Consider the following 18845-nt stretch of genomic DNA (forward strand, 5'->3'; position numbering starts at 1 on the left):
CACCATTTACAAGTTTTTCACATTTTTGGTCTCTAAACCCTAATGTCCAAACCCTAATTCACTAACCTCATGCATTTACTTGATTCCATACCTCTAAACATAGTCATTCAACTAACTAAGGTTTATATACCCAATTAAATCCATCAAACCATGCAAATATACTCCCATATACATGCTGGCTGAAAATTATTCATGGTCCGTCACAAATTTTTATTTCATTTTAAGCATTTTTCTAAGTTAACTAAGTTATAAACACAAGTAATAAACTCATTTGCAACTTAAATCACTAACCTTTGTGTAGCAACTTCTAACTCCACTTTTCTCCAATTCTCTTTCTTCTTTTCTCCTTTCTTTGATGGCCAATCTTCTTCTCAAGTGATTAAATCAAGTTTTTATGGGAGAATTTGGGGTAAGGTAGGGTCAAATGGGTGTTTAAAAGCTTGTATTCAAGCTTTCATGGAGGATCAATGGTGGGCTTTGGGAAAGACTATGGTTGCCGTTTTCTTTGAGGTAGGAGAAGGTTGATATTTTTGTTTTTATGTATTTTATGTCTTGTTTTATGTATTTGAATGGGTCAACAATTGTGGGAATTAAAATAATTAATTTTGACATCATTTTGATGTCATAAGGTGATGTAATCAACTTTTTCTTTTCTTTTCTTTTTCTTTTTTTTTTTATTTATTTTTCTATTAGTTCTTTAATTTAATTCTCGATTCCAAAATTTTCTTTTCTCCGATTTTATTTGACAGTTAGGTCAGGAGTCAGCTCTCGGGGTTAATTGACCAAATTGCCCCTCGCCGGCTCAACCCGGTTTGCAAATAATCCAATATTTCTTCCGGCTCCCTGACCTAATTATTTGACTGGCTTAACAGTTCTTTTTCATAATTTTCTCTTTTTCACTGTGTTCATAAGGGTCCTAAGGACCGCAGCGTCACTTTTTACGGTTCAAAATTTGAGTTTAAAACGACTTCGCAGTCGTTCCCGAGAAGGTCACCCATTGCTGTGACTCTCGGCTCGTTTAACTTCTTATGTTCTGTTTTTCTTATTTATACTTAACTAATTGAACATTACTAATTATTTGTGTTTATGGCTTCTCTAGTTGTCTTAAGTGTGGTTCTAATCCTCTTAATTGTCCGGACCGACACCGGTCACCAGAACAGTGAAATCTACCAGGCTATGCAAACGGGGGTGTTACAGTCGGCATGGCATGTCGCTTTCAGTGAACGCCCTACACCCTTGCATATTTCTCACTACACCCGCGCTCCGATGTAGCGCGTCGTTAGTAGAGGACGCCCCAACGTTTATATCATTTGAATCCATATCATAAGGTGTGACGAAATTTTTACGCTGGTTGTCACCTATCGCAACCCTCCTCCTTTATCCGGGCTTGGGACCGGTTAAGCACAAACTATTTAGGCAGAGTTAAACAGTCATCAATTACAATATGTAAAATTATAGTTTAGTCCTTATAATTGATCCTTTTGCAAAAACCACACAAATAAGCTCTAAAAATTCTAAATCTTTGCCCTGCTGTTCTTAGCAATATTACTAAGCTAATGCAAAAAGAATCATAATTTTTTGAGCTATCACGAATATTTTATGAATTTTTAATCCAATTCAAGCACTAGACATTTAAGAAAAAGTAAGGTTCGAGTTTACCTATACTGATTCCGACCCCGGGAACGCACTAAGGACGTCTGACAACGGTGGGGTAGCCAAAATCTCGACCCAATTCCGAGACTCTTTCGGTAGCCTGTCTGACTGGTCGGAAATTCACAGACCCGGGTAACCGTTGAATTTCCACTAATTGAAGGTACCTACACGAAGCCCACAACACGGGGGTTAGTATATAATTTTTACGAAATTTTCAAAGCTCATTTAGTACTAAAAAAAACACTACGAAGTTTCATGGGACCTACCGAAAAACGGTATCGAAAAATTTTGAAATTTATATTGCCGCGAAGTTCTCGATGAGTAGAGCGCTCTGGTACTCTCGGTTTTCTCTTGGGCTTCACGGTTTGCGAGAAATCTAGCCCAAAAGTCAAAATGGGCTAAATCTTCTCGGACAAAAATTGGGCAAACCGCTCAATGGATTTTAGTGTTCTTGGTGTCTATGGAAAGCTCTCGACGAGTAGATGAGTTTAGACACAAGACCCAGGCCAAACGATGGCCGGATCGGCCGAATTTTGGCCGTGAAGCCGAAATGGTATGCACGTGCAGGTGGGTCTTCGCGCGACGTTTTCGGCTGCCTGGCCCGTCGGCTGGCGGTGGGGAAGAGGCTTGGAGGTGCGCTGGCGAGCTGGGGAGGGCTGGGTGGCGGCTGGCCTGCTAGGGGGGGAGGGAGGAGAGAGAAAACGAGAGAGAGAGGAAGAGCGGCAGGGCGCACAGAAGAGGAAAGAAAAAGAAAATGGGACGGTCCTATTCGGCCGGTCCAATTCAAGATACAAAATTTTAAATTTTTACTCTACCTTGGGACCGAAAACGAGGTCCAAAAATTTTGAAAAAATTCTAGAAAACTCAAATCTTCTTTTCATCTTCTAACTGAAAGTTCATCTTCTTTCCTGTACTTATTAAGAAAGTTCAATTTAGTCAATTTTTAATTTTTTGTCTAAATTAATTCAGAAGTTTTAATTTAAATTAAATTTAATCCAAAAATTAAGAAAATTAAGAAATTAAACTTTTTAATTTTTGGGTTTAAAATAAAAAATAAGAAATTTTACCAAAGAATAAAGAAATTGGGCTTCTTTATTTTTTATTTAAATCAAGAAATTTAACTCATAATTTTTAATTTTTGAGCTAAATTGAGCCTAAATTGAAAATTTTGAGCTAATTTAGATAAAAGTTAAACTTTTCCAATAAGTATAGAAGTGAAATTAAACATTTTACTGCTAAGTTATACATTCAGCAATGTGAAATCCCAAAAAACTAATCCCTACATGCTAAGAAACCAAAAAGAAAAGATAGTATATAACATCACACCACACACCACTACAGTTTTAGCTTTAAAATTTATAATGGTTTAATTATAACTGTTTATCATTAGGAGACTTATATAGACTAATCAATCACCATAATAGACTATTATAATAAAACCGTTGTATGTATATTGATTTCATAATATAATTTTTCACCATTTTATGATACATCGAGATTGAATTTGATTTTAGTTTTGTAATTTTAAAGTTGATAAATGACATTTCGGGTTAACGGTTGAATGTCCAACTCAATTGACCTAATTGATGTTGATCCTAGTGGCAAATATGTAAATGAGACCAAAATCAAAAGGATGTCTCAACCAATGATTCATTGGCCTAATGGTTAATGATGAGGTGGGCTTGGGAGAGATCCCAAGTTCAAGCTTGAGAGCTATAAGTGTACCGTTTGACCCATAATCTTATAGCTCGCTATCTGGCTCTCGTGATTTTCAGTCTATTGCGAGGCCCAAGGAGTGATTAGTATAGTAGATTAACAATTGGAATATACCTCCTGACGATAAAAAAAAATGTCTCATCAAAATTAAGGATTTTTTTTTTGTCTAAATTCTAAATTAAGGATTACGAACGTTAATTGCCTACCTATGACATATATTTGATATGTTATTTATTTTATTAATAGCAATTTTCTTTTTAAAAATTTTGTTGCGCTTCTCAAAAGTGAAAGTAATGACTAGTCATTGCTCCATAATGGAAGGGCTCTTCATTTTCTTTGTGGGGATTAGGGTTTCGACTATAGAAATTAACATTTATAAGTTAGTATATTTTTCATCAAGCAGGTATCAAGTTCGAGTTCACACTTTCTTAATTCTCTAAAAAAAAAAAATACCACTTATTTGTAATATTGTGTCATAAGTGGACCTGGCCAAGCATTTGCAATGTTTAATTTTATTAATATTTTAACTAGTTTGTTTTTTTTTTTATAAAATAAAAGATAAATCTTTCATTAGATGAAGACAGATACAAATTTAAAGTATAAAATTTTATACTATTACAATTTTGTGCAAGAAAATTTAAGATAAATCACTTGTGCAAAATACAATAGTAATTATCTTGATTTGAAGGATCTGATTGTGTTGATAAAGTATTTGAATTGGTCATTCTGCAGAAAGCACACTTTATTCGGTGATAATTTACTATTGTTCGATTTTACGTTCTTTTCAATATCCTTCTTAAAAGAAAATCTATACTTCTATCATTGCTCTCATACCCAAATAAGAAAGTAAAATACTTGACAACTAGATGATAAGAAGAAAAATAGATCATCCTAATGGAGGAAATAGTAAATATTTGCAAAGGAGGAAATATCAAATTCTCAATAAGAGGAGACATCAAATCCTCCCAAATGAGCGATGAAACTCATATCTAACATAAGAATAGACTGAGGACAAATACAAATGTATTCTAAAATGATAAAGATTGGAGGTTATTGGAAAAAAAAAAAGAAAAAAGAGAGTGCAAAAGCATTTGAAATCTAGAAATGCCCTCAAAAAATTTTATTTTTTTTAAAAAGATCATTTTTCATTTTTTTTTTCAAGAAAAGAATAATTTTATAAAAAATTTTTCTTTTTTTTTTTTTACAAAGAAAGTTTATTTTGAAGAAGAAATCTTTTCTAGAAATTTCCCAAGATTTTTTTTATGATCTTTATTTCAAATCAATTGTCACCTTATTAATTAATTAATTAATTAAAGCTCTAACAATAATTAGCAGTATTAATTAAATTAAATAAAAATTCGTTTTCAAGCCCATAACTTTGTTGAATTTTATCTCTTGCTTCCCTATTTTTCAATTGTAAGTCAATAATAATACAGTTGCTTCTAAGCAAGCATTTCCAGTTATCATTTCACATGGTCCACTCTATCTCCATCTTAATTTCTTTATCATCCATAGCTTTCCCATGCAAGAGTTACCAAGAATCCAAGCAAAGCAACTATATCCCATGGATACTAAAAAGACCACCAATCAGAGCTTCAAGTTTATGTTACGGCTCCTATCACTGCCTTATTCTTCTTCCTCCCATCTTCTTTTCATCTTCTAACTGAAAGTTCATCTTCTTTCCTGTACTTATTAAGAAAGTTTAATTTAGTCAATTTTTAATTTTTTGTCTAAATTAATTCAGAAGTTTTAATTTAAATTAAATTTAATCCAAAAATTAAGAAAATTAAGAAATTAAACTTTTTAATTTTTGGGTTTAAAATAAAAAATAAGAAATTTTACCTAAGAATAAAGAAATTGGACTTCTTTATTTTTTATTTAAATCAAGAAATTTAACTCATAATTTTTAATTTTTGAGCTAAATTGAGCCTAAATTGAAAATTTTGAGCTAATTTAGATAAAAGTTAAACTTTTCCAATAAGTATAGAAGTGAAATTAAACATTTTATGGCTAAGTTATACATTCAGCAATGTGAAATCCCAAAAAACTAATCCCTACATGCTAAGAAACCAAAAAGAAAAGATAGTATATAACATCACACCACACACCACTACAGTTTTAGCTTTAAAATTTATAATGGTTTAATTATAACTGTTTATCATTAGGAGACTTATATAGACTAATCAATCACCATAATAGACTATTATAATAAAACCGTTGTATGTATATTGATTTCATAATATAATTTTTCACCATTTTATGATACATTGAGATTGAATTTGATTTTAGTTTTTTAATTTTAAAGTTGATAAATGACATTTCGAGTTAACGGTTGAATGTCTAACTCAATTGACCAAATTGATGTTGATCCTAGTGGCAAATATGTAAATGAGACCAAAATCAAAAGGATGTCTCAACCAATGATTCATTGGCCTAATGGTTAATGATGAGGTGGGCTTGGAAGATGTAGGGGGTGGGGCATGAGGCGAAATATCATCCATTGGAATTATATAAAATGCACCAGGTAATGCCCAGGAAAGATGGTGGAGTCACAATGGTCTCACTTAAATATCACCTCCTTAGACAGCATTTCCTAGACATGCACTTCATACAATCCTAATAGAATCAAACCACTGGTAAGTACCGTCTTCCCATAACACTACCACGGTACTAAGAATTTATGCCACGAAGGCATAGATAGACAGGAGTCGCCACCCGGGTAATAACCAGGACATATTCAGTGTTTCTTCCGAGGGTCATGGTTGGCAACTTACTCCTTGCAGAGTTTCCACAACCGTCATTACCATAGCCCAATGTCTAGGTTTGGGATAGTGGGTACATAAGGGGAAGGTGTTAGACACCCCTTACTCCTGGTCTAACCTCGTTGATTCGAGTGCCAATCCTCTACTAATGTTTCTAGAAGTCTTGTTTATTATTCCTTTATTAAACTTTATCCTAAAAAATGCAATTCTAATCCTACACACGCAAGTAATTCACAAAAGGGTTGTTGCTTGCACACAATTTTCATGCATAAGTAATTCCTATCTATGGGGTTGCTAATTATTTAAATGATATTTACCAGATGACTAAAATTAATTTATTATTGGGAATTTAATTTACAAACAAATTGAATTTCAAATAACCCTATATTTCTATTTAATCTAATTAATTAATTTTCACCAAGTTACCCTAAGGATAATTGAACTAAGTTAATTATGTACATGTGTAATTTATTCTAATATCACATAAGGCCCAAACATTCACAACCTAATAAAGATTTCTAACATGCAAATTTATTTTACAATTACCAAATATTAAATTAAATTTATTTACATGCCAATGTTAGTTTAATTTACAAACAAGATTAATTTTAATTTACAAAGTATTTATTTAAATTAATTACATGCAAAAGTCAGTTAAATTAAAAAACAAGGTTAATTTTAATTTACCAAATAAAAGTTCTATTATTACTACAATTTCATGCCAATGGTTATTTGATAAGTTTAGAGTTACTTACCTGTTGGTAAATGCAGTTGCCATTGGGGCAAGCTACCCTTAAAAAAGGGTCTTCTCTTCTAGTATGGCAATGATATCCCTGGCTTACTCCCGTTTAGCTCCATATAAGCTCCGCGCAAATGCCCTCTTTGGTACTTACCTTAGGGCTACTTACCAATTTTGTTTGTAATAAAAAAATAAAGAAAATAAAGAAAAATAATAAAAGTACGAAAGACAGAAACTAAACATGTGCAGAGTTGTGTATCCCCTCAAATTAAACATGATTACATGATTTATATGAACATATAAAATAAATTGAAGACAAAGAGCATAGAATTAAAATATTGTGTGGCATAGATCTTGAAAAGAAAACAATAAAAACTGACCTTCCAGAAATCTTGTATGAAAATCTTCTTGAAGAAAAAAAAAATAATAAGGAAGAACTCAAAGAGTCTTAAATATCTCTAAATTTCTTATAGCTCTGAATTTTCTCTACCTCTTTCCTCCCATCATCCCCTTCTTCTCTTCTCTAGTAGGGTATTTATAGGGTTTTGGGAGAGAGGTGTGATAGGGTTTGGAGTCTTAGGATGATAAAGTTTAGATGACTTAAACAACTACAATTGCAGAATTCGAATAAGACTGGGATATAGGTGAGGTGTTTCAACCAATAGGAAGACAGGAAAAAATGGAAGGCACCAATAGGGAATGAGGAAGAGGTGTGGTAGGATTTGGAGTCTTAGGGTGATAAAGTTTAGATGACTTAAACAACTACGATTGTAGAATTCGAATAACACTGGGATATGGGTGAGGTGTTTCAACCAATAGGAAGACAGGAAAAAATGGAAGGCACCAATAGGGAATGAGGAAGAGGTGTGGTAGGATTTGGAGTCTTAGGGTGATAAAGTTTAGATGACTTAAACAACTACGATTGCAGAATTTGAATAAGACTGGGATATGGGTGAGGTGTTTTAACCAATAGGAAGACAGGAAAAAATGGAAGGCACCAGTAGGGAATGAGGAAGAGGTGTGGTAGGATTTGGAGTCTTAGGGTGATAAAGTTTAGATGACTTAAACAACTACGATTGCAGAATTCGAATAACACTGGGATATGGGTGAGGTGTTTCAACCAATAGGAAGACAGGAAAAAATGGAAGGCACCAATAGGGAATGAGGAAGAGAGTGGGGCCAAGAAGGAGAGAGATATTTTATTATTTTAATTTTTAGAAAATAATTAAATGGGTCCCATTTAAAATTCCTAACTAGGCTTTCTTAGGCCCGTAAAGCCTAATTAAACTTAATTATATTCATTTAAGAACTACCCACATTAAATTTAAACAAAATAAAATTTTATTTAAATTTAATTAAATTAAGTTTCCCAAAACTTTATTATTATTTTTATTTTTTCAAGATCATGCCACGGAATTAATAATTCAGCTCCATGCCTCCAATTACATCTTACAGTCATATAATTTTTCATCATCGGGTTTCCCACGGCCTCAATGCACATACTCATCACAAAATAAGGGTCTACAGTTTGCCCCCCAACTTTGGTGAAAGTTGAAATCAATGCGAAAGCATTGCTCAAGTTTCGTCAAAGTGAAACTCAAATTTCTAATAACTATGAAACATTGGCTATGAGAATTAAGTATATCCTGCTCGGTCGACATACTCTATATTATGAGTATAGCTACGGTCTCATAACAGTAATAACTGTGTCGTGTGAAAAATGAGTGTATCTTGCTCTGTCAATACACTCTGCGTCATGAGACTAGCTACGGTCTCATAACAGTGATAACTGTGTGATTTGAAATGTTGTGGATTCGTATTTAGGATCGCAGTCCTAAACTACCTACGTATCCCCCTCATTATCCTGAGGAAGAATCAGACCCACTCATAGTTCGACACTTGAAACTGTGGTGATGCACGTTCTTCTACGCCTTATACACCTACAGGTGACATGTTAATGCGTGTTCTTCTACGCCTTACACAACTATGCCATATGCCCTAAACAACGTCTAAGGACTTACCAAAAAATATCTGTCATGAAATGTTGTGGGTTCGTATTTAGGACCGCGGTCCTAAACTACCTACGTATCCCCCTCGCTATCTTGAGGAAGAATCAGACCCCCTCGTAGTTCGACACTTGAAACTGTGGTGATGCATGTTATTCTACGCCTTACACACCTACAGATGACATGTTGATGCATGTTCTTCTATGCCTTACACAACTATGTCGTGCGCCCTAAACAACGTCTAAGGACTTACCAAAAAAATCTATTTCATGATTTGAAAAAATTGAGATGACTAGGTCTCGAAACTCTTTTTGTGATTTTTGTGCTTCTTGTATGCTGCTTCCTATCATGGCCATGCTGATTTTGCTAGAGATTCTAAAAAAGCTTAGTCCTCTGGGGACCTCTTTTTGCAAAAACTTTCTTATAGCCTCAAAGTTTTTTAGAAGAATTGTTCACTAAAAAAGACTTCCTTAAGGTCACAATACAATTTCCCTTTGATTTTTCTTTTTCTTCTCTCCCCCCATGGTTTCTCCCTTGACTCATTTCTCTTTCATGAACTCCATTCTCTGTGCCCTAACTTTTGCCTGAAATGTCCTTTTGGATTTTCATCTCAGCGGGCTTGCTTTAACTTTTGCCTAAGCGGCCCTTTCGGGTTTTCCACCTAGCAAGCTCCCCTTTTTTTTTTTTTTAGATAATTATCAGGGTATTCATATCAAGTACCTATCTTGTCATGCTCAAAAGGCATAGATTAAATCAAAACAATGTAGTTCAATTACTTAATCATTTGATGTATCCCTCAAGACACAAACATTCGTGATCATAATTAAATAAAATCCATTCCTAGTTAATGCAATAAAAAAATTCTTTATTTATTCAGGTACACCATTACTCCCTCTACATTTAGTTTTGCCAAATTTCTAACCTTCCAAAGTTAGAAATAAGCTTTATAACCTGCTGAATGACCTTTTCAGGTTTTCCATCCAGATCTTCTCTCATCTCTCCTTTTGCCTAGACCGCCTTTCGCAAGTTTTCAATCTAGCTTTTTTTTTTTTTTTTTGACCCTTACTTTTGCCTAGACCATTTTTTGTAAGTTTACAGCCTAGCGGGCCTATCTCACACAAAGTACCGTTTGAGCTTGTCTAAGTTGACTGGTTCTTGAAATTCATTCCCATCCAGGTCTGATATTCTTACAGCACCTCATGACAAGATCTTTTTGACTACGTATGGACCATCCCAGTTAGGCTTAAACTTTCCTCTTGGATCAAAAGGGATGGGCCGAGCTTGTTTTAAAACCATGTCTCCCTCTTTGATCTTTCTTGGCTTCACCTTCTTATTAAAGCTCTTGCTATCTTCCTTTGATAAGCCTGCATATGATACAAGGCTCGCATCCTCTTCTCATCAATCAAAGCTAGTTCTTCATATCTTTTCTGGGCCCACTCATTTTTCGAAATCTTAGCTTCTAGTATCACTCTCAAGGATTTGACCTCTAGCTCAATGGGTAGCACTACTTCAGTCCCATACACTAAAGAGAATGGAGTTGCCCCTGTGGATGTTCTTGTAGTAGTGCGATAACCCCAAAGAGCATAAGGGAGTTTCTCAGGCCAATCCTTATAGGTTTCAACCATTTTTCTCAGAATGGTTTTCACATTCTTATTTGCTGCTTCTACTGCTCCATTAGTCTGTGGCCTGTATGGTGAGGACTTGTGATGCTTAATCTTGAATTCGGTAATTAATTTTAAGAAATCACTTTTGAACTGGCTGCCGTTATCTGATACTATCTCATGGGGTACCCCAAACCTGCAAATCAAGTTCTTTCGAACAAACTTACTTATCTGCTTGGCCCCTACTACTTTATAAGATTCAGCTTCAACCCACTTGGTGAAATAGTCAATTGCCACAATGATAAATCTATGGCCATTAGAAGCCGTGGGAGAAATCTTCCCAATAATGTCTATGCCCCATATTGAGAATGGCCACAGTGAAGTCATACTGTAGAGTTCACTAGACGGTAGGTGATTCAAATTCCCATGGATTTGGCACTTATGGCATCTTTTCACAAATTTAGCACAGTCAGTATCCATGGTAGACCAGTAATAGCCCAATCTTAAAATTTTGCCAGCTAATACCCTTCCGTTCATGTGAGGACCACACACTCCTGCATGTACTTCCTCCATTATCTGCTCAGACTGCTTTTTTGTCACACACAAGAGCAATAGTCCTTCGAAGAACCTTTTGTAAAGTTGGCCCCCAGCCAAAGTGAACTGAGTGGCTAATCTACGAATTGTAGCTCTATCCCTACTATTGGCTGACTGTGGGTATTCTCTTACCTCTAAATATCTTCTTATGTCCTCATACCATTTCATCTCATCTTCTAGATCTAAATGTGCTATTATTAACCCTTCATAGCATGGGATTCTACTCCTCATCAGGATAACTAGCTGGGTCAGCTTCTGATCACCCTTCTCCCATAAGGATGCCAGCGTGGCTAGAGCATCAGCCATCTGGTTCTGAGCTCTAGGCATGTGCTTCATTGTCACTTCCTCAAAGCTAAATAATAGTTTCTTAGCATACTCTAGGTATGGCCTCAACTTTTCTTCTTTCAATTCCCATTCACCTTTAACATGGGAAACCACTAGCATTGAATTTCCGAACACCTCCACTTTTTTAGCCCCAACAGCTATTAATGCCTCTAGGCCACAAATGCAAGCCTCATATTCTGCAATATTATTAGTGGTTGGGAAACATAGCCTTTTTGACACTAACAATTGTTCTCCATTCGATGCTTTCAAAACTACCCCTATACCGGCTCCGCTCTTATTCATGGCCCCATCAAAGTACATTTTCCATGGCTGGACCTCTACTAGCTTGAGACTCTCATCCGGGAAGGCTGTTTCGACTTCTTCCTCTTCATTAACTGGATTTTCAGAAAGAAATTCGGCCACTACACGCCCTTTGATGGTTTTTCGAGTCTTATACACAATATCAAATTCAGACAGTAGGACCAACCATTTGGCCAATTTTCCAACTAGCATCGGTGTAACACCCTAGGCAAATCCCACATCGACAAAACACGGGAGAGATGCTGGGTTCATAAGTTGATAGTTCGTAACCCCTATTGACGCGTTTTAAAACCGTGAGGGCTTTAGCCCAGAGCGGACAATATCACTAGTGGGCTGGGCCATTACATTTGTGGTATCAGAGCTGTTCCACGTGCAACCTTGAACGATGGTGGGGCAAACCTCGTGAGACGAGTCCCATAAGAGGGTGGATTGTAACACCTAGGCAAATCCACATCGACAAAACACGGGAGAGATGCTAGGTTCATAAGTTGATAGTTCGTAACCCTATTGACGCGTTGTAAACCGTGAGGGCTTGACCCAGGCGGACAATATCACTAGTGGGTAGGGCCATTACATTTGTGGTATCGGGCGCTCGCGTGCAACCTTGAGCGATGGTGGGGCAAACCTCGGCGAGGACACCGAGTCCCATAAGGGGGTGGATTGTAACACCTAGGCAAATCCCACATCGACAAAACACGGGAGAGATGCTGGGTTCATAAGTTGATAGTTCGTAACCCCTATTGACGCGTTTTAAAACCGTGAGGGCTTCGGCTCAGAGCGGACAATATCACTAGTGGGCCGGGCCGTTACATTTGATCGGGGACATCCGATAAAATTGGAACGATACAAAGAAGATTAGCATGGCCCCTGCGCAAGGATGACACGCACAAATCGAGAAATGGTCCAAATTTTTTTCAAATGTAACGGCCCGGCCCACTAGTGATATTGTCCGCTCTGAGCCGAAGCCCTCACGGTTTTAAAACGCGTCACTAGGGGTTACGAACCGCCAACTTATAAACCCAGCATCTCTCCCGTGTTTTGTCGATGTGGGATTTGCCTAGGGTGTTACAATCCACCCCCCTTATAGGACTCAGCGTCCTCGCTGAGGTTTGCCCCACCATCGTTCAAGGTTGCACGTGGAGCGGCTCTGATACCACAAATATAATGGCCCGGCCCACTAGTGATATTGTCCGCTCTGGCCTAGCCCATACTAGGCCTCACGGTTTTACAACGCGTCACTAGGAGTTACGAACCATCAACTTATAAACCCAGCATCTCTCTCGTGTTTTGTCGATGTGGGATTTGCCTAGGGTGTTACAATCGGTACTTCAAATAGGTACTTTAAAGGATCCATCCGGGATACTACAATAACTCGATGGGTCTGAAAGTAGTGCCTTAACTTCTTAGTTGCCCATACTACAGCCAGACAGGTTCTTTCTATTAGTGAATAATTCTCCTCATAAGCAAGGAGTTTCTTACTGATGTAATAGATGGCTCTCTCCAGATTCTCTACTTCTTGTGCCAACATTGCCCCCAGGGCCATGTTTTCCACTGATAGGTAGAGGATTAGAGGGATGCTAGGGATGGGTGGTGACAAAATTGGTGGATTGCTCAGGTACTGCTTTATCTTTTCAAATGCCTCTTGACATTGCTCATTCCACACCACTGGCTGATTCTTTCTTAGTAGCTTAAAAATTGGTTCACAGGTAGTTGTGAGCCTAGCTATGAACCTACTAATGTACTGTAATTTTCCTAAGAAACCTCTAATCTCTTTTTCTGTTCTCGGGGCTGGCATCTCCTGGATTGCCTTCACCTTATCTGGGTCAACCTCAATCCCTTTCCTACTGATTATATGCCCTAACAGTTTGCCTGAAGTGACCCCAAACACACACTTGCTAGGGTTCAGTCTCAATTTATACTTGATGACCCTCTGAAAGAACTTCTCTAATGCCTCAAAATGTCTCTCCCTAGTTGGGGATTTTACTACCATGTCATCCACATATACTTCAACTTCTTTGTGCATCATGTCATGAAACAACATAGTAGCCATTCTCTGATAAGTCGCACCAGCATTTTTTAGCCCAAAAGGCATGACCTTATAACAATAAGTCCCCTATTCAGTGATAAAAGTTGTCTTTGCTTTATCTATCAAATCCATGAGGATCTGATTATATCCCGAAAAACCATCCATGAAAGAGTACATGGCCATGCAAGCAGCACTATCAACAAGCACATCGATGTGAGGCAATGGGAAATCATCCTTAGGAGTAGCCTTATTCAGGTCCCTATAATCTACACACATCCGAACTCGCCCATCCTTCTTGGGGATTGGCATAATGTTGGCTAACCACTCGGGATACTCAATTACTTCAATGAAATCAGCCTCAATGAGCTTTTTCACCTCTTGATCTATCTTTTCTTCCCATTCTGGCCTAAGGCGACGCTTCTTTTGTTTTACTGGCCTCATGTTAGGGTCTGTGGGGATCTTGTGTTGTACTATGTCTCGATCAATTCCCGGCATATCTTTATAAGACCAGGCAAATGCTTCTTGGTACTTTATTAATAAGGCTATAAATTTATCTCTTTCTTTTTTGGGTTAAATCTTCAGCAAACTTAATGTCTTTAGGATCATCTGGTGTACCCAAATTAATAGAGATTGATTTTAATGCATTAACAGAAACAGATTCTAAATGATTATGAATGCCATGCGTGTAGCCATTAGGATGAACATCAAACAAGTAAGCAAAAGGACTAGTCATATTATTTATTTTTGCCTCAAAATTGTCATCAAGTACATCAGAAATGACAATATCAGTATCACTACTGTGAGCATTACAAAAGACAGACTCAAACTTAGGGGTGTAGGTCCAAGTGCTTGGCTTCCATGCAGACCTTAACTTGATGGCACTGACCTCTTGTTCTAATTCCTCAACATGCGGCAGCTCCTGGTCATCAGTCCATGCAATTGCGCCCTCCCTGATAAACTTGGTGGGCTTGAGTCCCTCTTCATCTTCAGTTGGCTGATAGCCCAACCCATATTTAGTGATCTGTCCCTTTATTTCTGGAAAAGTCACTAAGCCATTAGCTCGTTTTCCCAAACCCATGCCAGGAAAAAACTTTATCTCTTTCATCATAGTGGCCACCCTAGGGTCCATCCAGTCTCCATAGATCCCAGCAATTTGGAAACCAGACAATAGTGGTACCGAACCATCCACTTGCAGCATAGCTACTTCCCCATCTCTTTCAGCATTGACAGTGATTACACCATCCTGGTGCGGGATGTTGATCTTTTGGTGGAGTGTAGAGGGGACTCCACCTAAGGGATGGAACCAGATTCTACCCAACAGTAAGGAGAATGTCATGGGGATGTCTAGCACAGTGAACTCAACTTCAGTCTCTATAGGCCCCACCTTAACCATAGTCTTGAATTACACTATGAGGTTTCTCTTTGAATCATCATAGGCCCTGATAACCAGATCAGAACTAATTAGTTCAGACATAGAAATTCCTAATTTTGGCAGAATCTTCAGAGGGCATACGTTGATGGCTGACCCATCATCTATCATCACACAAGGCACTTTCCACCCTCCAACCTCGGCGGTCACGAACAGAGCCCTACTATGGTTTCTCCCCTCAGCTGGGAGATCATGATCAGAGAAAGTAATATGACCCCCATCTTCTATAAGCACAACTTTGGCAATCTCTTCGGGAGTTATCTCCGTGGAGACCTTGAGTACACTCAGGGCCTTGGTCAGTGCGGTTCTGTGTTTTTCTGATGCCAATAGCAATTCCCAGACCGTTACACTAGCCTGAGTTCTCTTCAATTGCCTAAGGAACTGATCATCCTCTTCATCTGTTTCCTCTTCAGCCAACACCTTGGCTTTCCCTCTCACATTGTCCTTCTCCATGGGTGGATCAGGATAATATCCACCACTCTTGGTCATGTGGCTCACCCTACTCTTTTCCTCTCCGTCAGAGTCAACCCAAACATCTAACAAACCTTCCTCATCACTGGAACTATCCCAAATATCAATTATCATTACAGATCGAGGTTCATCAAGCTTTTGGATAGGTTGGATAAGGTTGAGAATTTGGTCAGGGTCAATTGAGGTGGTGGAAATCATGTAAAGTCCTGGTGGAGGTGGAACATTATGGTTGGCCATTGGGTTGGTGCGTGTGTTGGGTCGATTTTCTGGGTCAGCTATTTTCTTAGCATCGATCAAGTCCTGAACTTCGTGTTTAGCCGAAAACATCTATCAGTGTCATGGCCATGAGTTTGATGGAATTGACAATATAGGTTAGCATTGTAATTGGGTGGCAGTGGGTTTGGTGGTGGTCTAGGTGCCAAGGGTTGGAGGAGACCCCGAGCTTTGAGTCGCTCGAAGACTTTAGATAGAGGTTGGTTGAATTGAGAGAACTTTCTAGGGGTGCGAGACACGGTTTAAACCTCAATGACTTTGTTTTCCCCAGTAATGTTGCCCGGTGTTGGTATCCTCCTCTTGGGCTGATAACTCTTCTTTTCATTGTTCAATACATCCTCCACTAATACCCCAGCATCATATAGCTATTCAAAGGTAGCCAAGGGATAATAAAAAAGTTTCTCATAATAACTAGGCTGCAGACTTTTCACTACCAATCGCACTTGATCCTTTTCAGCAGGCCTATTGGTCATCTTCATGGCCTTTTTCCTCCATCTCAATAGATACTCTGAAAAGGTTTCATTTGGTTTTTGCCTAGTGGTCTCTAAGTCTCTCAGGGTAACATCTAAAGCTGTATTATAGGAGTATTGTTGCACAAATCTCCTAACTAGCTCCTCCCAATCTTTTCTCACAGTGGCTTCTAGCCCATGATACCATGAAGATGCAACCCCTTCTAGTGACATAGAAAAGAACTGAGTGACTTGGTTCTTAGTCAAACCAGTTGTTTTCATGACTATAAGATAAGACCTGAGGTGGGTTTTTGGGTCACCAGTACCATCGAATTTAGCCAAATCAGGCATCTTGAATTTTTCAGGTAGATTTCCATCCAACTAGATGTCAAAGTCATCTGCATCTAATGACCCCATTACAAGAATTCAGCTTGCTTTTTCACACTGGCCTGAAGTTTTTCCATCATCTCAGTAACAACTCTAATCTCCTCACTCATCCCCTTTTCTTTCTTTTTGGCCTTATCTTGGAGATAATCTTCCTCATCCCAAACGTCATCAAAGGCCTTCTTTTTACTAGTCTCTTCTTCGAGCCTTTTCACCTGAACATCACTAGGCCCACCCATCTCTAACTTCTTCTCAAAGTTGGCCATGATTTTTCCTTCAAGCTCAGCCATCTTGGCATTCAAAGCTTCTTCAAGCATCTGTCTAAACATGACCTTAGTGTCTTCCATTTTAGCTTGTGCAGGTGTAACTCTTACTAATCTCTTTCCCTCCCTAACCCAAGTGACCTGATTAGAAGTCTTCCTGATGTGTTCTAAAGTTATGTTTACTACAAGAGAAAAAAAAATACAAGGTTTTAACATCTTATGCTATGTACAAATGCAATGCATGAATGCATGAATATGAACTTTCATTTTTACCTTTGCCTTTACAAAGCCAAAACCGAACCGTACTAATATGACCAAAACTGAACCAAAACCAGACCATATAAACTGAGCTAAAATCGAACCAAAGACTGAATCAAAACCAGAAAATAAAAATCTCCAGAACTGAATCTTCGCCTCTTTATACCTTCAACTCTCACGTGCAGGGTAAGAAAAAATTTTATCCTAAGCTATGGTACACTGGACACACCAACAAGGGGTGGTCCAGGACGATCCTTCCCTTACAAACAAAGGATTTATATCCTTAAAGTGTAACCATAAGTAAGCATCCTCTTGCTTAACACTGGTTTTGAAATGGTCTTGGGCCTATACACATATTGGGTTTATGCATAGGCCTAGGTTCATCTCAACTACCATTAGAACTTATGGTTTGAATAGTAAGGTTATAAATCCAACACAACAAAAATCTATGGGGTACCTAGGGCTGAAATCTATGGCTCATGGGCTTCATCGGGTAGGAAAAGGGTCACCCATGCGAGAGCTTGTCCATTAAGCACAATGGCCGGAGCTGTAGCTCTTTTATATACTCGAAGGTACGGGCATGAGGTGCTAGCATTCACCAATTCGTCATAGCTCAAGTGGAGCTATGGTCTCCTTGGCTGGTACTAGCGGGGCTAAAAAGGGTAAGGGTGATCCGTGTGATAGTGTAGTGCAATGCAAAAAGTTTAAAAAAGGAATAATATTAGACTAATAGAAACATGTTGGAGTAACAATCCATTTAATCCCCAGTGGAGTCGCCAAACTGTAGGGGGTGGGGCGTGAGGCGAAATATCATCCATTGGAATTATATAAAATGCACCAGATAATGCCCAGGAAAGATGATGGAGTCACAATGGTCTCACTTAAATACCACCTCCTTAGACAGCATTTCCTAGACATGCACTTCATACAATCCTAATAGAATCAAACCACTAGTAAGTACCGTCTTCCCATAACACTACCACGGTACTAAGGATTTATGCCATGAAGGCATAAATAGACAGGAGTCACCACCCGGGTAATAACCGGGACATATTCAGTGTTTCTTCCGAGGGTCATGGATGGCAACTTACTCCTTGCAGAGTTTCCACAACCGTCATTACCATAACCCAATGTCTAGGTTCGGGATAGTGGGTACGTAAGGGGAAGGTGTTAGGCACCCCTTACGCCTGGTCTAACCTCGTTGATTCGAGTGCCAGTCCTCTACTAATGTTTCTAGAAGTCTTGTTTATTATTCCTTTATTAAACTTTATCCTAAAAAATGCAATTCTAATCCTACACACGCAAGTAATTCCCAAAAGGGTTGTTGTTTGCACACAATTTTCATGCACAAGTAATTCCTATCTATGGGGTTGCTAATTATTTAAATGATATTTACCAGATGACTAAAATTAATTTATTATTGGGAATTTAATTTACAAACAAATTCAATTTCAAATAACCCTATATTTCTATTTAATCTAATTAATTAATTTTCACCAAGTTACCCTAAGGATAATTGAACTAAGTTAATTATGTACATGTGTAATTTATTCTAATATCACATAAGGCCCAAACA

At 37.9% G+C, this 18845-nt stretch overlaps 1 protein-coding gene and 1 non-coding gene across 2 annotated transcripts; one reads left to right on the forward strand and one right to left on the reverse strand.

The window, feature by feature from the left end:
* Positions 1 to 1687: 1687 nt before the first annotated feature.
* On the reverse strand, positions 1688 to 11908 carry LOC110640165 (uncharacterized). Its single transcript, XM_058134648.1, has 2 exons — positions 10674 to 11908; positions 1688 to 1817 (listed from the first exon to the last, which is right to left on the reverse strand). Exons 1-2 carry the CDS (start codon positions 11906 to 11908, stop codon positions 1688 to 1690), a joined length of 1365 nt encoding a protein of 454 aa, XP_057990631.1.
* A 613-nt stretch (positions 11909 to 12521) lies between these two features.
* On the forward strand, positions 12522 to 12629 carry LOC131173629 (U6 spliceosomal RNA). The gene has a single exon (XR_009143943.1). It is a non-coding gene; the product is annotated as a U6 spliceosomal RNA (small nuclear RNA).
* Positions 12630 to 18845: the final 6216 nt, after the last annotated feature.

Source organism: Hevea brasiliensis, chromosome 14 (assembly GCF_030052815.1).
Source record: "Hevea brasiliensis isolate MT/VB/25A 57/8 chromosome 14, ASM3005281v1, whole genome shotgun sequence".
Lineage (NCBI taxonomy): Eukaryota > Viridiplantae > Streptophyta > Magnoliopsida > Malpighiales > Euphorbiaceae > Hevea > Hevea brasiliensis.